A 23,039-nucleotide genomic window follows, 5' to 3' on the forward strand; every position below is an offset into this window, starting at 1 on the left:
ACACCTCTTGAGGTTTCCATCCAAATGTTTAGGTCACCTCTCAAAAGAAAAAGGATTTGGCTGCTTTTCTCGTTTCCCTTTTACGGTAGTGAAGGCAAGAAGCTATATGGCCCAGTCAGTACCAAAATGATAACGAAAGCTGCACCTGTGTCTAAATGCTATTTTTAGGTCACATCAGAAGCTTCATTGAAATAGCAACCTTGTGTTCCAGGGAGTACAGTGGATTTGTTTAAACACTAGATACAATAGGTTCCTAAGAGCAGGTTCCCAGCCCAAGCAGGAAGGGCAGAGTTACGAAAAGACTGGCTGCAAGTCTGTAATCCACTGTCTGTCTGTTTGTTTTCTGAGAGAGCACGTGTGTGCAGGGGAGAGGCAGAGGGAGGGGGAGAGAGAATCTTAAGCAGGCACCATGTCAGCGTGGGGGGGGTGCGCGCGGGGAGATGGGGGATGGGCAACATGGGTCTCGATCTCACAATCATGAGATCATGACCTGAGCTGAAATCAAGAGTTGGACATTTAAGCAACTGAGCCCCCCCAAGTTGCCCCTGTAACTCACTGTTGTCCAGAGTAATGAGGAAGATCCTTTGGATCATGTGATTGATGTTGAGTTGCTCACATATTTCCTGCTGTGAACGGAATGAGCGGCTAATCTCAGCCACAGAGTAATCAAATTCATCCAGGCTTTCTGACACACTATTATCCGAGTCATCTGGGGTAGCAGGGAGTTCATCTGCCAAAAAATGTAAGCCATTAACAGCGAAACTCCTCTCCATAAGACGGAACCAAGTACACTATCAAAAATGGTAAAAGTAACCAAGAGAAGATAATTTTGGAGGTGAAACAAGTTAATCACCTAATTAGTGAACATCTCAAGTCAGGCACCATTTTTTTTTTAAAAACTTGAGATAGAAATGACACAGAACATTATGTTAGTTTCAGGCATACAACGTAATGATTTATGTATATATCGCCAAATGATCACCACAGTAAGTCTCGTTAATATCTGTCACCATGTAGTTAAAAAAAACACCAATTTCCTCTTGTAATGAGAACTTTTACGTCCTGCTCTCTTAGTAACTTAAAAATATCCAATACGGTATTAGGAACCACAGTCACCATGCTGTTCATTACATCCCCAGGATTTATTTATTTTCTAACTGAAGTTTGTACCTTTTGATCCTTTGTACCCACCCTGGGCAACCACCAATCTGTTCATCTGTGAGCTTTCTTTCCTTGTTTTAGATTTCACATAACTGAGACATCTGTTTGTATTTGTCTTTTACTGTCTGACTTATATCCCCTCACACAACGCCCTCAAGGTCCATCCATGTTGTTGCAAATGGCAACAAATGTGTATCATATTTTCTGTATCCACACATTCATCAGTGGATTGTTTCCATGTCTTGCCCATTGTAAGCAATGCTGCAATGAATATGGGGGTGTATGTTGATCTCTATAAGTTAGTGTTTTCATTTCCTTTGGAGAAATCTCCAGAAGGGAAGTTGCTGGATCGTATGGTAGTTCTATTTTTAATTTTTTGAGGAAGCTCTATGCTGTCTTCCACAGTGGCTGCACCAATTTACATTCCCATCAACAGTGCATGAGGGTTCCCCTTGCTCCACATCCTCACCAACACTTGTTAGTTCTCATCTTTTTTTGATTAGAGCCATTCTAACAGGTGTGAAGTGATCTCTCACTGTGGTTTTGATATGCATTTCTTTGACGATGAGGGATGCTGACCACCTTTTCATGTACCGGTCTGTCATCTGTATGTCTTCTTCGGAAAAAAAAATGCCTTCTGCCCATTTTTTAGTTGGATTATCTCTGTTTTTTGGCTACTGACTTACGTCAGGCAACATTGTAAGTATAGGATTCTGAAATCCCTGGCTGAAATCCTGTCACATTTTACACATAAGTTTTATTCTTTCTATTCATAATTGACCGCACTCCCTATTAGCAAAAGTAGCAACACTATGCTACAGAATCCTAGTGAACAAAGAATTACCTAACAGATCAACATGCCTTTGATTATTTTACATATATGCTTTTTCCTGATTTTAAGAACACGTATGGTTTAATAATTCATTAACAGCAAAGCTTTCCAGATATTTTCCCCTATTCTGATGCTAATGTTTATGGCTGGGATTTTCAGTTAAAAAAAGTTGGGGGGAGGGGATCATACTATATATACCGCTTTTCAGCTTGCTTTTTAACCTTAATCAGCACCAACACCTTTCTCCGTTAAGGTCATTTATAGGCCTACCTCATTCTTTGCAATAGCTCACTGTATTGCACTGTATGCACACACTCTGATTGTGTAGCTACTTCTCAATTGATGAACATTGGGCTGTTTCCAATTTTTCATGATTTCAAACACTACTGCACCGAATAGTACTCTTTTTGTACACCTGTCTGAGTATTTCTGTAAGGTAAATTTGTAGAAGCAGAATTGCTGAGTTAAAGAGCTTGAACACTTAAAAGTTAACATATACTACCAAATCATTCTCAGAAAGATTGCTCTCATTTACAAGCCCATCACAAATTTCAGGGGCGCCTGGGTGGCTCAGTCGGTTGAGTGTCTGACTCTGGCTCAGGTCATGGTCTCATGGTTCATGAATTCAAGCCCGGCATGGGGCTTGCTGCTGTCAGCACAGAGCCTGCTTCAGATCCTGTCTCTTCCCCCTGCCGCCCCTCTCCTGCTATCTCTGAAAAATAAACATTAAAAAATAAAATAAAAAATCTTCACAAATTTCATAGGTAAAAACCTAATTATTTTTTTTAAGTTTGTTCATTTAAGAGAGAGAGAAAGGGAGCGAGAGTGAGAGAGCAGGAGAAGGGCAGAGAGAGAGGAAGACAGAATCCCAAGAAGGCTCTGTGCTGTCAGTGCAGAGCCTGACATGGAGCTCGAACTCAAGAACCAGTAAGACCATGACCTGAGCTGAAATCAAGAGTTGGGATGCTCAACCGACTGAGCCACTCAGGTGCCCCTAACCTAATCGTTGTTTTAATGGGTAGTGCTCTAATTATTAGTGAGACTGGATTGTTTATTTACTTATTTGAGAGAGAAGGGGGGGAGAGAGAGAGAGAGAGTGCGCGCGCGCGAGTGCGAGCACGCAAGCAGGGGAGGGACAGAGAATCCCAAGCAGGCTCTGTGCTTTCAGCTTGGAGCCCAACTTATGGCATGAACTCACAAACCGTGAGCTCGTGACCTGAGCTGAAACCAGGAATTGGACACTTAACCAAATGAGCCACCCAGGTGTCCCAAGACTGGATTTTTAAAATCATTTAATTATTGTATATAAATTGCTTGATCAATTTTTTTATCTCCCCTCTGATTTATTACTATATTCTTTAAAAAAAATGTTTTTTAATGTTTTTTATTTCTTTCTGAGAGAGAGAGAGAGGCAGCGAAAGCAGGGGAGGGTCAAAGAGAGAGGGAGACACAGAATCTGAAGCAGGCTCCAGGCTCTGAGCTAGCTGTCAGCACAGAGCCCAACGAGGGGCTCGAACCCACAAACCATGAGATCATGACCTGAGCCGAAGTCAGACGCTTGGCCGACTGAGCCACCCAGGTGCCCCTTGTTACTATATTCTTATTGATTGGATCTCTTTACATTTTTCTCAAGCGGCCTCAATGAGTGGCCCTCGGAAAGGAACTGCTGAAGGAGAAGCAGTATGGTGTTGCTCACTAAAAGCCACACCAAAATAAAATAACATAAATAAAATAAAAGCCACACGAGTCTGCATGTTTTTCTCTGCCGACACAGTGATTATCCTGAAAGTCTAGGCAAAATTCTCAGAATTTAAGAGTTGCTTCAGGGTGGTGAGTTTCGCCAACGTGGTGAGGCTCAACGTAGGAGGCCAAAGGTCTGGCACGACACTAGGTGTTGGCGGAAAACAGGTTAGACCTGATGGTAAACTCAGTGTAAACAAAACAGTACCAGAAGGACATGTGCTTGATGTGCCCCCACTGCTGGTGCCTGCAACACTCCCAACTCCAGCCAGTTCGGATGTGTGCCGCTGGCCAGGACAGGCATTCCGTCACTCTCTTCTACACGGTTAAGCTCTCCTCTGAACCCCAAGAGTGACAGAAGCTAAGAACCTATGTCTCAGAATTTCCCTCAACCACACTCATGAATCCCATTTTCCCATTTCCTTAATTTTTCCTATTCCCTCTCTCCTTTTTCTCCTGCAGTCTAATTCAAGCTTTCTCATCCTGTACCTTAGCATCTGCAAGAGATTTCAGAGACCCAGAGCTGCCTCTTTGTATCATGTTAGAAAGTCAGTGTTACATAGCCCTCCCCCTGGCTTCATCCATCACCCTGTCTACTGCTCATCTGTCCTACCTTTACCTCCTTTTTATTCAGTCCTGATCGGAGAGCAGGGCCACAAGTCAGCTAAGCATATGAACGCTTTTGAAATAAAATAAAAGGAAAATACAAACATTTCTCCTTTCCAAACACCACTATTATTCTTTTTGGAGAGAGAAGGAGAGTAATTTCTGGCTTGAAAGATTGCGAATATCCTCAGAAGACTAATTTTGAGAACCATCATCCCAATTCTTCTCGGCTATATGACTTCTCATAGGAGGAAGCCAGCCTTGACCTTAATTTTGGTCCTAGATGAGGAACACCATTTTTCTGATTAGTGAGATCTTATTCTGATTTTTTTTTCACATGACTGTTTTCTTAGAAGTCTGTTCTAACAGCCATACACTATGGAGGTGGCCACTACACCGAATGGAAGCTTTCCATTTATTTGTCTACCAAAAAGCCAGAAGGCTTTTAGAATATTCTTCCTTTTACACATCTGCTCTCTATAGCTGCATATAACCTGCTTTCCACACCTATGCCTACAACCTCAGCTTCCTATGTTAAAGATTTCTTTAGATATCTTTTACTAGGTGATTTTTAAAATAAACAACTTGACAGCTTTGGGATCATAACTGGCGTCTGTTACTACGGAACCGCTTGTTAACTGGTCTCTCTTCATGCAGGGGGAGGAGAAGGAGGGGAGGACTCCAAAACAAGACAACAAAAATGAACCAGACCCCCCTCCCTGCCCCAGTTTATGCCCTAAACAAACAAACAAACAAAAAAATGACTGCCCCAAACCTCCATTCCAATTGCAATCACGGACCCGAAGACGACTTCATTTGGGCAGAGCCCTCTCTGGGCCATCTCATCTGCTGCCACTGGCCCCTCTACTTACCAGCCTGCTGCTGCAGCTGCTCTTTTTGGATTGCTGCAAACTGCTTGGCATCGGCCAGGGAGCCAAAAAGAGCAGCAAAGGGGTTACTTGAGATGTTGTTGTTATTCTCCTGGTCTGTCATTTCACTTTAAAGTGTCCTCCATCCAGACCTGGGGGAGGGGCTGCAGAGAGGACAGGATATCAGACCCAGAAGAGCAGGCGGCGTGACCCGTAACATGCCCACAGTTAGGTTCTCTCCCTGCATCGCGAATACACTATGTCTAAAGAGGCTTTGGGTAAGACTTTCCAAGTCCTGCTCCAAGGTTCAAGGCATTTTTGGCGAAACGGTTACAAAGCCACGAAGTGGGCAAGTTGGCCTGATTTCGGGAGGAGCTAAAACTAGAAAGCTTAAAAAATTTTTTGCTTAATGTTTATTTATTTTTGAGAGAGAGAGAGAATGCGCAAGTGTAAGTGGGGGAGAGGCAGAGAGGGAGACACAGAATCTGAAGCAGGCTCCAGGCCCTGAGCTGTCAGCACAGAACCGGATGCGGGGTTCGAACTCACAAACCGCAAGATCATGACCTGAGGCGAAGTCAGACACTTAACTGAGCCACCCAGGCGTCCCTAAAACCAGAAAGCTTTAAAAATAAAAATGTTTAGCTGGAATACATTTATCTGTTGACATGTTTCTATTTGCCATACCTTTAAATAAAGTAGAAGTCAATGAGGGAACCCATTTACTCACTGTAATGTGGCACCGAGTGAAAAATAATATGACAACAGCTACATGTTTCCCATAAATCTCCAGGCCAGCCACCTAGTTCTCATTCACCATGAACGTAGAACGGTGCTCGCTCAGACTTCTAGGACTTAGAGCCAGAGCCGGGAACTCCTCAGGTACAAATAAACTAACTGCAGGCCTCCAGTGGAGATGGAATGGCAAATCAGGACAGGAACCTGGTCAGCAGCATGGTGTGGGTTTTAAATATGTATCAGGCAATTTATCTCTACTCCTAGGCTTACGACAGTTGATATTTCTTTTGCTAAAACCTGAATGGTCTTTGCTTATTTCTGTATTAACTTTCACTATCTGATGTTTTATACTCCCGCAGGCACCCACATGTCCCCAATGGGTAATGGGAAATAGATATATACCTTGAAGGTATTTAGTGGAGTTGACTCGAGCCTGCATTGCACCATTCTGATTACATGTCCTCATTCAAGCGCCAAAGGGACTCCATGGCACTCTGGGATGAGTAGGGCACCCTGAAAGGCCATCTCCCATTTCTACATTTTAAGGCCATGGCAGAGAAATACAACCCTTAAAAGGGTGGGAAGAGCCAAAGGGTATGAATATTCTGCCCTCAAGGATGTTGACTACTAAAAGGACAGAGGCCTCAAAAGGAGTGGGAACGGGTAAGAAGGAAGGAGAAAAAAATATTGGCCTATCTTTAATCTACTGAGGTAAGACTCCTTACAGAATCATATTAACAAAAGCCAACGCGAGTCAGAAAAGTTACCCTGGTTATTGGGTGGAAGAGACTCTTAACACCTGACAATCCTTAGGCATCTCCACCAGCTGCTTCACGCTCCTCTGCACTGTTTTCTACTAAGAGCTAATGGCTAATTATCTGTAATGACTTAGGGACGCGGTCTAGTCTCCTCTCTGCATGGTTCTGGGCTTTACTGCTCCAGGAACTGAACTATTAGATGTTGCTCTATGTATTTTATATTTTAGTTAAGTATGTATAGTTCAGTTAAGCTTAATAATCCAAATAGAAAGATAGTCTATTTAGTGGTGGAATTAAGAACTATCCTTGAGACAACTTTCCCCTCATTTAACGACTGCAGAAGCTTAATTGTTACACTTAATTCAGGTTGAGACACTAATGATTGTCTATTGTTAGCTGACCACCACCCTCCCCCCGATCCTAAGAAACCCTAAAGTCCAGAGGAATGCAGAACGTGTAATGAGCTCTTGTTATTTTCTGTCTTCAAAACATCATCCTCTTTTTTCAACATGACACCCCACATTCTTCCTTTGGGGACCCATCCCATTTCCCAGCCTGTGTGTTCAGAAGATGGCCTCACACATTAGCTTTAGGAATGGGGGTATGAATATGGCCTGGCCAAAAAGAGTACAACGCACTCTGGCCAAAGTGACTGAGGTAGGGGTACAAGACCCTAACAAGGCCTATCAGAATCAATGAACATCCAGCATTAGGCCTTTGCCTGAAATCTACAGGAAAAGGAACTCTTTTTTCCTGCTTGGATTGTTAAGGCCTATGATATAATCCTGGAATTGTGATCTTCCCATCATCTAGAAAAGCCTTAGCCCCATACACATATGTATAATATGTGTGTGAGTATGTGTGTATATATACACACACACATGCCAATAGATTCCCTTATATTGTGTAAGCCAGTTCGAAGGGGTTTTTAAAAACACAACTGAGGGGCGCCTGGCTGGCTCCGTCAGTAGAGAATGCAGCTCCTGATCTCAGGGTTGTAAGTTTGAACCCCAGGTTGGGTACAGAGATTACTTAAAAATAAAAACTTATTAAAGAACTCCCCCCTCAACTGAAAAGAGTTTAGGTTAATACAAAGGAGATGATGCATCACCTGCACCATGTTTGTAGAAAGGAAGCTGAAAGCCAGAATACAAAGCATATGAAAAGATAGGCTCCTAAGACTATCAAGACAAATGAACAGGGTATATGAAAATAAATGGCAGCATTTCCTCCTTTCTCAATACTATCCTGTCATATTGTAAAAAGAAGCTAGCTTCCCATTACATTTTATCTATATTAATAGGATTTATACCTTTCTATACTGTATTTCTAACGCAAATCTTTTATACTGCTAGACAGGAAGCAATTTGAGCACAATTTCATATCTGATTAGTTCTTCTTCCGTGCCTGGCACTATAGATCAGCATCACAAAGTCCTCAATACATGTTTATTAAATGATTTAACCTTACGTGTAATTGCTCCTGACTTCTTTGTAACCAACAGCAGCACCCACCGCCCTACAAGGGCGTTGCCATGTGTCTTGCGTCATGGCAGCAGCTCAAGCTTCTGGGCCAGACACTTGTGGTTCTTTGGTATCTCGGCATGTATAGAGTACAGACAGGAATAAATCATTTGTCACCTCTGCCATGTGTCTTTCTGAAGCACCAAGAGGCTTTTGCCTGTCCTAAGTTCATCTTTTTCACATGAACTTCAACTCTGTGCACAAGCTACTTTCATAGTCCAACCGCAAATACCGTGTAACCACTTACAGAAAAGTTTCACAGGAAAAAGGAGGAATGATCACTTGATGGGAGTCTTTGTAGAGATGTCAGTTTAGAGATGATCAGTGGTCTCACAAATGTAAGAGAACCTAGATATCACCCACTCCAAAAGGTCTGATAAAACAAAACTCTGATTCAATGGCACGGATTTTTTGTTTTAATATTCAATGGCACAGGTTATTTATAATCTTCTGTTTTCAGTCGCCATACAGAGATACAGCACCATCCTGCTGGTGATGCTACCACCAATCCTTAAGAGCTTTTGGACTTGATTCCTTTTTTTTTTTTAATCTATTTTTGAGAGAGAGAGAGAGAGAGAATGCAAGCAGGAGAGGGGCAGAGAGAGGGAGATACAGAATCCAAAGCAGTCTCCAGGCTCTGAGCTGTCAGTATAGAGCCTGATGTGGGGCTTGAATCCACGAACTGAGATCATGACCTGAGTGGCACTTGGACGCTCAACGGATTGAGCCACCCAGGGGCCTCAGATTTGATTCCTTTTTAATTAAGTCCTACTTAAAAACACATTTCACTCAGATGTACTCCCTGCAAGGGTCAACATCTATAATAGCTATTTACTTCCAGTCCTGCAATATCCTCTCATTCTCCACCCCGATTCAATCTTGTGTTTATGAACAGTACTGCTAAACCCTAAGGACCAATGTCAGCTCTTAAAAAGGTGAGCACACAAATGTTTTAACATCAGACTTGGTACTGCTTTTAAACAGAAATATGTAGAATACTTTGTAAAACTAGATTGGCAAAATCAAGCTCTACTAAACCACATTCTGTCCTGGTGAGTAATACATCCATTAAACCAAAAAGGAATTAAAATGTTTTCATTGTTATATGTTCCACGCCCAAATCCTTTCAGGTCCTGATAACGTGGCAAGAGATCCTAAACACATCAGCGAGCTAGAAGGATCTTATCAAATTAAAAAGCCCACAGCATTCTTTCCTGGGTCCCATTTTATCTCAGGAGGACTCCCACCATGTGAGAGCAAAACAGGGAGACTAAACGTATCCTTGTTCTGGGAGTGAAAAACTGATCTCAAACAAAAGACCCATCAAATATAAGATCCTGAGCTGTGGTTACTCATTCTTATTAGTGTCTTCTACCCCTATTACTGAGGGAGCACGAAGCAGAGCGCCAGGAGAGTTCTGAGTAGTGAACTGATCACTTGGCTGAAGGAATGTCAATATCTCGCCATATGTATTCAGCTGGTTTGATTACTGGGTCCCGTGCTTAACTGTATCTTCTTTGGTGACTGGCTATTGGTTGTCACACGCTTGACACTTCATCCCTCCAGGTTCCATAAGGGATTCGCAGCAAGGAGGGAGACCCACCCACTCGGCGCTCATTCTAGGGGAAGGAAGTCGAAGATAATGCAAGGCCAGTATTCTGGCCTTTTCCTGGAAGGGAAGGGCAAAGAGGGGGCCAGATGCCAGAAGCCGGGGGCACTGTAAAGGGGTCCCAAAACAAACAGAGTCGAAGTTCACGAAGGAGAGGGTCAAGGGTCAGGAAAGCACAGGTGAAAGGAATTTGGAGGCAAAAGTGCAGAGGCCTGGAGCGGCACTGAACTAGGAGAAAAATATCCCATCGCAGACTCAACGATCCCCTCCCCTCAAGCTATTTCCTCTCTTACCAGAGCCTGAAAGGCCAGCAGCGACGACACGATAGGAGTCTTAGTGCACGAAGGGTTCCAACTTCCGACTCAGCACGACAACCGGAGCTTACATCATGACCAGGCGCCGGGCCTTGCGGAAACTCATCCGGGCGCCGGAAACAGGGTGTGCCGCCCTGCGCGGGGAACTGGCGGGCAAACAGCTCAACGGCGCATGCGCCAGCCTGGTGGGCGGGGCGGAAGTGGCCTTGGGCTCCAGGCAGGGCGGGGCGGGGCGGGGCGCCGCCGGGTTGGGGGAGGGGCGGAGAAAAGCAGCATTGGGGAGGTCGGTGGCTGCGGGTGGGCCTGGAGCTTGGTGAACTACAGGGTGGGCTTTAGAGTCTGCTGTGTCGCTCGCGCTCACGGTTTGGTGATCTTTGGCGCTGCTGGCAACCTCTGTGGGCTTTTGCTTTCCATTTTACCCACCAGTATCATGCCTTTTTGAAGCAGCTTCCGTTACTCTTCATAGATTATTATTATGAGGCAACAACAATAGCAATAACAATAACAATAGCAGAAAGTTTTGAGCGCTTATTTGGTGTCAGGCACTGTGCTAAGATTTGGTAGCTTTGGATTTATTTTTCTTACTGTAAAGTGACAGTATGCATGCTACAAGGTTACCCTGAGGTACGCAAAGGCTGTGAAAGCAGCATACTTTTCAAGAGTGCAAGCGAAAGGACAATTCATAGAATGAGACACAATATTTATAAATCCTATATCTGATAAAGGATTAATATCCAAAATATATAAAGAACTTACACAACTCAACAACAAAAAACCCACACAATGTGATTCAAAAATGGGCAATCGGCTTGCTTGAATCGACATTTCTCCAAAGAAGGTATACAAATGGTCCATAAGCACAAGAAAAGATCCTCAGTGTTAGTAATTAGGATAATGTAAATTGAAACTGCAATGAAATAACACCTCATATCCATTAGGAAGATGCCTATTACCAAAACAAAAAACAAAAAAAAAAAAAAGGAAAATACTCGGTGTAGAGGAGAATTAGGAATCCTTGAGCACTGCTGATAGGAATGTAAAATAGTGCAACACTTCAGGGAAATTTGGTGGTTCCTCAAATAGTTAAACATAGAATTACCATATGATGCAGCAATTCCACTTCTTGGGTATAAACCGCAAAGAATTGAAGGCAGAGACTCAAACAGGTACATGTACACCAATGTTCATAGCAAAATTACTCATAATAGCCAAAAGGTGGAAACAACCCAAAATGTCCAGGGACAAATGAATGAATAAATAAAATGTGGCGTATACATACAACTGACTGTTATTCAGCTTAAAAAAAAAAAGCCTGAAATTCTAATACGTGCTGTAACATGGGTAAGCCTTGAAAACACTGTTATGTGAAATAAGCCAGACACAAATGAGCAAGTATTGTGTAATTCCATTTATATGTGGTACCTAGAATAGGCAAATTCATAGAGATAGAAAAGTAGAATAGAGATTATTAAGGTCTGGGGGAAGGAAAGGATGGGGTATTATTGTTTAATGGGTACAGAGGTTAAGATGATGAAAAGTTGAAATGGATAGTGGTGATGGCTGCACAACACTGTGAATGTACTTGTCTGGTGAAAGTGGAGTGGTAACACCACCTAAAATCAATAGGCACAAGATGGATCATTCAAAAAAATAGTTCTGGAGGCACCTGGGTGGCTCAATCGGTTAAGTATCCAATTCTTGGTTTTGGCTCAGGTCATGATCTCACGGTTCATGCGTTCAAGACCCTCCTTGGGCTCTGTGCTGACAATCAAGAGCCTGCCTGGGATTCTCCCTCCCTCTCTCTCTGCCCCTTCCCCTCTCCTGCTATCTCTGTTTCTCTCAAAATAAATAAATAAACTTGGAAAACTAGTTCTGAAATAAGTGGATAGCTATAGAGTTTAAAAGTCAATATTTGGCTTTTGCCTTAAAATGAATTTAAGATGGATCGAAGATTTAAATGTATAAAATGAATCCATAAAAATGCTGGAGGAATTCATAGGAAAACATTCTTAAAAGAATAATCTTAAAATGGGGAAGACCTTTCTAAATAGGAAACAACCTAGAGTGCTTGAGCTGCAGGAACTGGGTCCAGCCCTTGAGGGACCTCTGCCCCGAGCCTCCGCAGTGGCCTTTTCTGTATCAGCTGTTTCTGCTGCTGCAGACGATACTTTCAGGTGCAACTCCCTGCAAGACAGGGCACCCATCTCAGGCACAGTTGATGGACCCCAATGACTACTCCACAGGGCCCTCGTTGCCTGTGGCCTCAGGATGAAAGTGGAGACCCTGTGAACAGCACAGAGTACTGAGCGAGCCCGCAAGAGGGTGGAACAGCTTAAGAGCGAAGCCACCTTGTGCCAGATATAGGTGTCCAAGGCAGCAGCAGACTTGATGACTTACTGTGATGCCTTGATGACTTATTTTCTTATACATAAGAAACTAGTATGTTGTTTTGTCTCTAGAGAGGACAGCTGAATGGCTGGGGATGGAGGCAGCGGGAGACCTTTCATTGCATATTTAAACCAAGTAAATTATGACACGTGCAAGAAGTAAACAAAAATTAAAACTTTAAAAAATAATATTCAAATAGAGGGGGTTATTTGATCTTTTCAATTTTCTTTTACAGAAAAATAACCTCCCAATAGGTGGCGCTCCTGCAACACCGTACCTATTTTTATTGTCCTTTAATTTGATTTTATTTTGAGAAAAATCCGAATTTGTTCTGATTGCCTTTCTTCTCCATTTGTCACCTTTGGAAAACTTGAATCTAGATTTAGGGCTGAAAGTCTCTGTCAGGAGTGCTCCAAAACGTATTGCTCTGTTCCTGAGACATATCCAGAAGGAAGGACACCTGGATCAAAAAAAGAAAAATTGGAGTGGGTTCAGAAAATCGAAAAATGCTTGGGTCTTGTTTTCCTGATAGAAACTTTTCCTGATTGATTGATTCAGAACTTCTGATTGATTGATTGAAAGTTAATATAGTTCAGTGGCTCTTAACAGAGAGTGATTTTGCTCTGGAGGAGACACTTGAAATATCTAGAGATATTTTTCTTTTAAGTATTTTAATGTTTATTTATTTTTGAGAGAGAGAGAGAGCAAGGTAGGGGCAGAAAGAGAGGGAGACACAGAATCCAAAGTAGACTCCAGGCTCTGAGCAGTCAGCACAGAGCCCGACGTGGGGCTCAAACCCACGAACAGCGAGATCATGACCTGAGCCAAAGTTGGATGCTTATCCGACTAAGCCACCCAGGCACCTCTATCTGGAGATATTTTATATTGTAACATCTGGGGGTGCTACTGGCATCTGGTGGATAGAGGCCAGGATTACTGCTAAAAACCCTACGATGCACAGAGCAATCCTCCCACCACAGAGAATTATCAGTCACCTGCTCGCCCCTAAGCTTAGAGCTGCTTGGGGAAAGGAGATAGACTTGGTAGCAGTTGGAAGGGCCAGTAAAGGAAAGATAATTTCTTAGAATTGGTGTAGAAGGACACACCTACTTTGAATCCTGAGTTCAAGGTTTCCTCACTTGTTTTCCTTGAAGGTGGCTGTAATGGTCATTTTCCCGATCCTTGAGGGGCTAAAAATGACAGCATAGTCATAAACTCATTTTCCCTCCTCCTCTATGAATTAATTTGATGCGTATTTATTGAATGCTTTTTCATGCACAAGGCTTTGGACTGGGTGCTTCCCTGTCCTGGGGGTGGAGAGAGGAAAAGGGGGAAGGGAGGCTCTGTATATAGTTTCTTTGTGTGTCCCTCTCTGTGTTCTTCAACTTTTTCTCACTAGATCCTACCTCAGTCTTTCTCAACCCTTCTTTTTCTTTCACCCATTGTACTCAAAGGGTAACTATGCAATCATCTGGTATGCCCTAAGCGGTTCCTTATCTGTATAGTATCCTCCAGATAACTTGCCCCCGTCTCCAAATTTTACCCCAAATTGTAGCAATGTCTCTTTCATTCCCCCTTCGCTTACCTGGTAGAGCTGGTCATTGGACAACAGAGTTTGCTTGTCTGAAGCTGCACAAAAAATAAAATACGCAAGGTAGAATGGCTAATACATTGGGTTCTGTTCACACACTAGAGTACTAGGTGGCAGTAAGAATTAGTGAAGTACATCTACATATGAGAACACGGATAGATCTCACAAGCATGTTTTGTGGTAAAAGAAACACACACGAGTACTTGCTGTATAAGTCCACCGACATAAGGAGTAAAACCAGGCAAAATTAATCAATGTTGTTAGAAGTCAGGATGGTGCCCACTTTGAGGGCTAAGGAAAGGCTGGAATTGACCACGGAGGAGGCTTCCAGGGTTTTGGTAATAGTCTTTGTCTTTTTTTTTTTTATTTTATTTTAATGTTTTATTTATTTCTAGGAGAGAGAGAGAGACAGAGTGAGCAGGGGAGGGTCAGAGAGAGAGGGAGTCACAGACTGAAACAGACTCCAGGCTCTGAGCTGGCAGTCAGCACAGAGCCCGACACGGGGCTTGAACCCACGAACCGCGAGATCATGACCTAAGCGAAAGTCGGACGCTTAACCGACTAAGCCACCCAGGCGCCCCGGTAATAGTCTTTGTCTTAAACTGGGTGTTGGATTCATGAGTGGGTTTGCTTTACTTAGCTGTATGCTTGTCATTCATGCATTTTTCAGTATGTAGGTTTTCCTACAATAAAGAGTTTTTGAAAACAAGGAGGAAAATCAGAGGGAGGTGGATCCTGGGACAGGTATGTATGCTGTGAAAACAACAGTGTCCTTTTCACCCAATTGTGTGCATCCTCAATGCCTGCCTACCTTGCCTCTTCTATTGGGCCTATGTTGGTAGGAAAGAACCTGAGGGTCCTGGGTGGTCTCATCTCTCATTCAAGAACATTCTTTTTTACCTCTTGACTGGCGAACTCCATCCTGTCCAGCAATGAAGTAGACCCCAACAGCAAGGAGGAAAATGCTGATGATTTCAGCGAAGACAAAGCCGGATACAGTGGCTGCGTCTAGTTCAATGCACTTGTGACACACTGTGGGGAAAGAGAAGGACAAGCCTCCTTCAGGGTGTGAAAGTGGTTCTTCTGAATCTTTTTCTCTTGTCTACAAGCGATAATGCCTATATTCAGGGTAGCAGACTCCTCTGTGCATGGTACGGTAAGGGAATTGCCTGGGAAGATCCCTTCACTTAACAACACAATACTTCTTGATATCCTTCCGTGCCCCAGGTGTCCTGGGGAAGCCCATGTAGTCTTACCACCAGGAACTATATGAAATAGAAGGAAGATCAGATCCTCTTCTCCGTGGTCAACTGCCTTCTACATTTCTTTCTTGCTCACCATGTAATCTCCTCTGTCTCCCCTAGCGACACCAACTCAGTTTATAGCAGTAATAGTTGACCGCCCCAATCCGTGGGGGCCCATCCAAAATCAATCCGGGCTTTATAGGACCGGTTATGCTTTTCCAAGAAGATTGGGGGAACTATCTTGTGATATTCAAAAAGAGGCAAGCTGAGATTAAGAGAACGAGAGCTGTTTAGTGTCTATTTCCATACTCACTTGGGGCAGGAAGCTCACCACAACAGCAAGCACTGATTAATTGCACAACAAACAAAGTGAAGGGGATTACATACTTCTGAAATATACTTGGAGTGGTCTTGAATGGTTCTTGGATCCTTGACACCAATATATCCCTTGAGGGTCCTTGATACTGCTTCCCAGGTTCTGTATATTTTTATTCTTTTTGTGGAGATTTATTTCCTGCCCATCTTTAAACCATTTGAGATTTTCATCTTTTAAGTCACAAGTCAGAACTACAGAACCATCTTCTCGATTGCCATCTACTCTTACCACAGGAATTTCTGAAAAGGGAAAAGCCATGGCCTGTTAAGGATCTTTTTCCTCTGAAATTCTCCTTGCCCCGGGGGATCAGGACAAGACCATTACTACAGCAGTGCTTCTCAAACTTTACTGTGCACATGGACCACATGGGGATCTAATTAGAATTTCAGGTTGCATTTAGTAGTTCCGGGAAGGGGTTGAAATGTGGCATTTCTAACATGCTCCCAGGTGGCAACTAATGCTGTTGGTTCATGGGTCCCACTTTGAATAGTGCCTAGCTGCTAGCGTCCTGTTTCTACTCCAAGAACTAGAGAATTAATCGCTTAGCTACAGGAATACTGCCCAGAATGGTCATGACTGGCTACTCATCTGGTTGACTACGGGAGATTTGCTATTTATTATTCATCATCCCATCCCTTCTGTCACTCACTCCGGTAGGACCACTACGCTAGGAGCCATACTTCCATGAATTTCCTCAGAGTTTGAGGATAGAAAGAAGCCATACACCCTACCTTGTTTCGACTGGGCCATGGTACCTGTAGGGATAGAAGAGAGAGAGAGAGAGAGAGAGAGAGAGGATTAGCTGAGCTAGAGTTGTTCAGATGCCCTGAGGTAGCATTTCCATGGTCATTCGAGGCCAAGATAGAGAGAGATCTTAATCTATGAGAGTGGACACATATTTATACTTACTTCACTGAGTTGTAGCCTAAGTCACCAAATTGAATTGAGGGTGCTGTATGATAATTTGTCTGGTGTTTGTGCTGAATTCCTGGGAGGGTGTTTCTAAAGCCTTGGAATTTCATGAGTGATAGGATTGTCTGTTATTCTTGGTGGGCTTTTGGACCGTATATGAATTTATGCTAATGAGATGACTCAGGATGAGGCTAGTCAAGAGCCATGTAATCTAGGACTTTGAGCTCTGGAAGGAAAGGGGGCTGGAGAGTGAGTTCAATCACATGGCCAATGATTCAATCAATTATACACCTGTGTCACGAAATCCCAATAAAAACTCAGTGCAGAGGTACCTGGGTGGCTCATTCAGTTGAACGTCTAGCTCTTGATTTGGGGTGGGGTCATGATTCCAGGGTAGTGAGATTGAGCCTCAAGTTAGGTAGGCTCTGTGCTGAGCAGAGAGCCTGCTCGAGACTCTCTCTCCCTCTGTTCCTCTCCCATGCTCACACACTCTCTCTCTGTTGCAAATAAATAAATTGAAAAAAACCCCCAAAACCTCAGTGTAGCTTCCTTGTTGGTGAACTCATTTGCATACAAAGAGGGTGATGTATTCTGATTCCACAGGGAGAAGGCACAGAAGTGCTGTGTTTGGGGCCCTCTCAGACCTTACTTTATGTGCTTCTTCATGGAAAATCCCAATTTTATTTTTTTTATAATAAAACTGTAATAGTAAATATGGCACTTTCCTGAGTTCCATGAGTTGTTCTAACATATTATCAAATCTGGGAAACCCTCCAGATTTGTACCGAGTTTGTCAGAACCGTAGATGGTATGGGAACCTCTGAACTTGTGTCTGGAATTTAAAGTGAGGGCAGTCTTGTTGGGGACAGTGCCTTAACCAGTGGTCTGATATTAACTCTGGATGGTTAGCAGCAGAACGGTATTGCAATATACATAAGAGTATTGCCTGTATAGTCTGGAATGTTCTGCTTTTTTAGCAGCTAAAGTTCTGGCAAAAACTAGGCTTACACCAGCTAAAGAACCTTTTTTTTCTAAATGTTTTATTTCTGAGAGAGAGAGACTGTGTGAGCAGGGGAGTCTCAGAGAGAGGGAGATACAGAATCTGAAGACAGGCTCCAGGCTCCGAGCTAGCCGTCAGCACAGAGCCTGACACGGGGCTCGAACCCACAAACTGTGAGATCATGACCTGAGCCGAAGTCGGACACTTAACCGGCTGAGCCACGCAGGTGCCCCAAGACCTTTAAAAAAAAAAAAAGCTTATTTATTTATTTATTTTGAGAGAGTGAGAAAGAGTGAGCAGGGGAGGGGCAGAGAGAGGGAGAGAGAAAGTCCCAAGCAAGCTCTGCACTAATAGCATGGAGCCCAGCCTGGGGTTCAGTCCCATGAACTGTGAGATCATGATCTGAGCCAAAATCAAGAGTCAGATGCTTAACTGACTGAGCCACCCATCCGCTCCTACACTAAGTAAAGACTTTTTAAAGTACATATTTCTAGAATCCTTAGCCTTGGTGATTCATTTTTTGTAGAAACCCTGGATGTCATAAGGGAGGTAGGTATTCAATAGCCCTCAGATCTGTCTCAAAACTCAGGAGTTGTATGGTAGATGTACTACAGAGCACTAGCACTGGAATTCAACTCAACTGAATTTAATCCAAACATTTACTAAGCACTGTTATGTACCTGACATATCAGTGTGGAAAAAAAAGAGTGGCAATACAAGAACTAATTTGCTGCTTCCAAAAGGTTTACAATGAAGTAGAAAAAACAAACATGTATGTAGTTAATATAATAGAATTTAGGGGCGCCTGGGTGGTTCAGTTGGTTGAGTGTCCGACTTCGTCTCAGGTCATGATCTCGCGGTTTGTGGGTTCGAGCCCCGCGTTGGGCTCTATGCTGACAGCTAGCTCAGAGCCTGGAGCCTGTCTTCAGATTCTGTGTTTTCCTCTCTCTCTGACCCTCCCCTGTTCATGCTATTTCTCTCTGACTCTCAAAAATAAATAAAAAACATTTAAAAAATAGAATTTATAAATCATCTTTAGTACTTATAGGAATGCATATGAAAGGGGGTAGAAGCTACTGATTTTGCCCAAGAGTGAGGGACAGGGAAACCTTAGAGGAGAAGGTGACATTTGGTTGGGCCTCGAAGAATGATTAGGAATTCACTAGACAGAGAAGAGTATTCTGGGGAGAATTCTGGAGAAAAGAATAGCAGAGCAAAGACACATGTTGGAAAAGGACAGAGAGGTTGTGTGTCTAGAGGTAGAGCGTGTGATGGGGACAGATGGTGTGAATCCAAGTACGATGAGAAAAAAAATATGATGGGAAACAGTTGGAAGAAGTCAGCTGTTTTAGAACTTCTAGCAGGACTGAACTCATTAGTACTATTTAAATTTTTTAAAATGTTTTATTTATTTCTGAGAGAGAGAGAGAGAGAGAGAGGCAGTGTGAGCAGGGGAGGGTCAGAGAGAGAGAGAGAGAGAGATACAGAATCTGAAGAGAGATACAGAATCTCCAGGCTCTAATCTAGCTGTCAGCACACAGCCCGACACAAAGCTCGAACCCACGAACCATGAGATCATGACCTGAGCTAAAGTTGAACGCTTAACCGACTGAGCCACCCAGGCGCCCCTGAACCAATTAGTACTAGTGCCTAGTACAGAATGTGGAACATGGTAGGAGCTTGATATTTGTTAAATGAGTGCATGAATGGATGGATGAGTGAATTAAAAAAAAAAAGAAAAATAGAAAGCAAGACAAACTATTAAGAAGATTTCTTGCTAGCCATTCTTCCTGACCACCTGGCCACCATGGGAGGGACAAAGAAGTCCTTCATTCTAACTCAGATTCTATAGGAGAGAGGATCCAAGTGATTGCTGACATCTTTTAATTTTGCTTCTCTGAGTCTTAGTCCTTTTTAGGGTTTGAGAGCTCACGTAGTCACATTTCCTAGGTTGACTAGTAAGAGAACAGAGCCCCAGAAAGGAGGCATTGTCCAAGTTCACACTGCTCACTGGTGGCTGAGCTGGATCCAGAGCTCGTTTCTGTTGCTGAGCCCAGGGCTCTTTTTGCTATTATCCAGCTGCCTCGCACAGGATTTCAGCCTTACCCCTCAACCTGTGTCATCTTTAGCTGGCTCTTCTTCCATTCTCCACTGAAATCATTCTAAACTCTCGCTGTCTTCTTCAAGTCCCCCACTCAGCCATCAGCCAGCTCAGTTTCAGGAGATGGCATTGCCTTCTACTTCATTCACTGAGAACATAGATGCCGTAATGACCTCTGGCTTCCTTTCCATCTACATGGCTACCAATGGCCAAAGCTCTTTTCCTTCCGCCTCATTTCAGAGGGTAAGGTTGCCTTCTCTGAGTCCTTCAGCCCACTCTTGACTCCATCCTTCCAACATCAACTCCAGGATCTTGCTCTATTATCTTTTCCTTTAGCCTAGAAATGTGCTCAAATTTCTCTCACACTCAAAAATATTTAATCTTAGACCCTATTTCCTTTTCTACTTACCACTTAAACTCTTCTCATCCAAACATCTTTAAGGAATAATCTGTACTTGGTGCACTTTATCACTTGCCCTTTATCTTCTACATCTTTCTTTCTTTATTTTTTTTTAATGTTTATTTATTTTTGAGACAGACAGAGCGTGAGCAGGGGAAGGGCAGAGAGAAAGAGAGAGACACAGAATCTGAAGCAGGCTCCAGGCTCTGAGCTGTCAGCACAGAGCCTGACATGGGGCTCGAACCCACGGACCACGAGATCATGACCTGAGCTGAAGTCGGATGCTTAACCGACTGAGCCACCCAGGTGCCCCTACATCTTTCTTTTTTTTAAAAAATGTTTTATTTATTTCTGAGAGAGAGAGAGAGAGAGAGCAAGTGAGCGAGCAGAGGAGGGTCAGAGAGAGAAAGAAAGATACAGAATCTGAAACAGGCTCCAGGCTCTGAGCTAGCTGTCAGCACAGAGCCCGATGTAGGGCTTGAACCCATGAATCATGAGATCATGACCTGAGATGAAGTCAGATACCCAACTGACTGAGCCACTCAGGTGCCCCTCTTCTACATCTTTCTATCCAATTTCCACTCATACTGCCCCTCTGAAACTGTTATAAATCATGCATGGTTCTTCCTTATTTTGCCAGATACCACAGATGTAAACTTTTAAATGTATTTTGTCAGAAGACCTCTCTATAATATTTCATACTCTTGGTGATTCTTTCATTCTGGAAGCTCATTACTCCCTGGTTTTCTATGGTATTGCACTCATCTGGTTATTCTAGCTCTTTGATCATCTCTTATGTCTTCTTGAGATGTGTTTCTCTAATGACCCTTTAAAAGTTAATATCTTATTTCCATCTTCAGCCACTCTTTTTTGGGGATCTCACATAGTACTTGTGTGTGACTTCAACAACCTTTGTGGTTTTAGCCGCCCCCAGTATGTGGAGAACCATCTCTAGTCCTGATTCCAGGCACTGACACAGTTCATCTACTTCCTGTTGTTTATTTCCAACTGCATGTTCATAGAGGCACCTTATATTGCACCTTACATTCAATCTGGTGACCCTGAAGTTTATCTCTCCAGTTAGACTATAAGCTCGCAGGGGAAGAGGTTGTTATTCATCCTTACCTCCTTCTAGCCTGTTATGTAATAGGATCACACTCATAAATCCTTGACCAGTTGACCAGCTGACCAACTGAGTGAGCAAATGCCTTATTGGTCTGTCTGTTCCTAACTCCAGCTCTGAGTTAAGGAACACATACTTTTTCTTTTCGGACTTCTGCCCTGTGCCCTTTTGGGCTGCATTCAACCTAAGATGGCGGCATCCGGGTCCTCTCTCTAGCCTGTAAAGTCTCCTATTTTCATTTCTTAAGAGACAAGACTCCATATCTACCACGGGATGCCACTTCTCTCTGGTAAACAACAGTAAGAGGCTTCATTTTTGCCCTTCTTTCTTAGAATTCTAATGTGATAGCTCAGGTGGGCTTGAGGCTAGAAATCCGAATATTCTCTTCCCCTGAGCCTTTCTCCAGGCTGCCAGAACCCCTTACCTTGAAGAAGAGTGAGGGCCAGGATGAGGCCAGGCAGATGCTTCCCCTGCTCCATGTCAGTCTCTGTCTTATCCCTGCAGAAGCACTAAGCAACTCCTAGAAGCCAGCTAGCCTGCTGAGCAGCTAGTCTAGCTCCACCCAACATCCTTCAGGCTGGGGCCCCTGAGAGACAGCATGAATCTGAGCCTCCGCCCTCTGCTTGAAATGTGGGCAGAAGGGGGCCTCAGCAGGGCCGCAGGTGCAGATGTACCTTGCTTTTCTGTTAAGGGGTGGAGAGCGGGATGTGGCAAGAGGGAGAGGAAGAGAGTGCTGGATCCCCATCTCATGGACAGCTTGCATAGGGAAATCCCTTGGGCTCTGGGTAGACGCTGGCCGGGGCCCCTTACTTCGTGAGAGAGGTAAACGTCTCTGCCACAACCTGTTGGTAGGATCTCAGCCAGTTGTTGCTCATTCCTCTTTGCTGTTGCTACAACTGAGGAATTTAGGTGGGAACGCTCGAGTGCTCAGGGCTGCAGGTCAGAACGCGAACCCACCTCAGTCCAAGCCCTTGCTCAGGAACTTTTCACTGCTCTTTTGAGACAAGATCATCCCTAAAAAAGTGTCTGCCTGGAAGAGAGTAGGAAGAATAATTGCAGTAAGACAGGCCATATGTTTCCAAGGGCCAGAGCCTGAGCTGGGTTTCCAGAATGTCAGGGTTCATCTCCCTCAGCTGGTCCAGTCTGTGAGTCCACAAACATGTACAGAGATCTCGTTATATGCCGGCCACAAGCCAGGTGTTGGAGGTACAGAAGGTAACAACAAAACTCATGCTATCTCTGCCCTCAGGTAAATTATAGTCCAACTCCGGCAATGTAGAGAGTTTGGATCCCCAGAAGCCACAGGGGGAAAAGTCCACCTGGGTCCTGGGGAGGCTCGCTCTGCCTGAGTCAATCATATTGTTATTAATAACTTCCTCTTACTGAGCAAATACTATGTGTCAGGCACCATGCAAAGTTTTTGTCCAAATCATTATCGTGATACTGAGGGAAATAAACTCTGAAAAATTCCATGACTGGCGCAGGCCCAGTGGGTAGGGAGTATTAGAACTGGGATTCAAGTGTCTGGCTGGGGGCGGTGGGGGGGGGGGTTCCAAAGCCCAACCTTACTCCTGGTAAGAAGCTACTTCTACTTAGTCTGGTATCCCAGGCTCCTCAAGAAGGACCTTGGGCAAGGTCCCAAGAAAGCCCAGCAATGGGAGGAAGCTTCTGGTATGGCTTATGGGATGGGGCTCACAGCTTCTCTCAAGTGTTTTGAGAGCTCGTAGTTTTCAGGTGGTGAGTGAAAGCAGTTATAT

General features: G+C 43.7%; 2 protein-coding genes across 3 annotated transcripts in view; both read right to left on the reverse strand.

Annotated features, from left to right (window-relative positions):
• The window catches only part of UBE4A (ubiquitination factor E4A), a 36,593-nt gene extending 26,380 nt beyond the window's left edge, over positions 1-10,213 (reverse strand). Inside the window, exons 1-3 of the mRNA XM_039229316.1 lie at positions 10,127-10,213; positions 5,212-5,372; positions 557-730 (exon numbers count right to left, since the gene is read on the reverse strand). Coding sequence (XP_039085247.1) covers positions 557-730; positions 5,212-5,332 — 295 coding nt within the window. The 5' untranslated portion in view covers positions 5,333-5,372; positions 10,127-10,213. The remainder of the gene's footprint in view (positions 1-556; positions 731-5,211; positions 5,373-10,126) is intronic.
• A 2,608-nt stretch (positions 10,214-12,821) lies between these two features.
• CD3G (CD3g molecule) lies at positions 12,822-21,889 on the reverse strand. 2 transcript variants are annotated; one of them, XM_039229270.1, is made up of 7 exons: positions 21,707-21,889; positions 16,478-16,501; positions 15,758-15,985; positions 15,027-15,158; positions 14,121-14,164; positions 13,646-13,725; positions 12,822-12,995 (listed from the first exon to the last, which is right to left on the reverse strand). In XM_039229270.1, the coding sequence occupies exons 1-6, from the start codon at positions 21,759-21,761 to the stop codon at positions 13,660-13,662; spliced, it is 549 nt and encodes a 182-aa protein (XP_039085201.1). In that variant the 5' UTR covers positions 21,762-21,889; the 3' UTR covers positions 12,822-12,995; positions 13,646-13,659. The 2 variants fall into 2 exon arrangements, with proteins under 2 accessions (XP_039085201.1, XP_039085200.1); XM_039229269.1 differs by having other exon boundaries at positions 13,642-13,725; positions 21,707-21,888.
• Positions 21,890-23,039: the final 1,150 nt, after the last annotated feature.

The sequence above is a fragment of the Hyaena hyaena genome, unplaced genomic scaffold, assembly GCF_003009895.1.
Source record: "Hyaena hyaena isolate Hyena2069 unplaced genomic scaffold, ASM300989v1 scaffold_37, whole genome shotgun sequence".
NCBI classification, from domain to species: domain Eukaryota; kingdom Metazoa; phylum Chordata; class Mammalia; order Carnivora; family Hyaenidae; genus Hyaena; species Hyaena hyaena.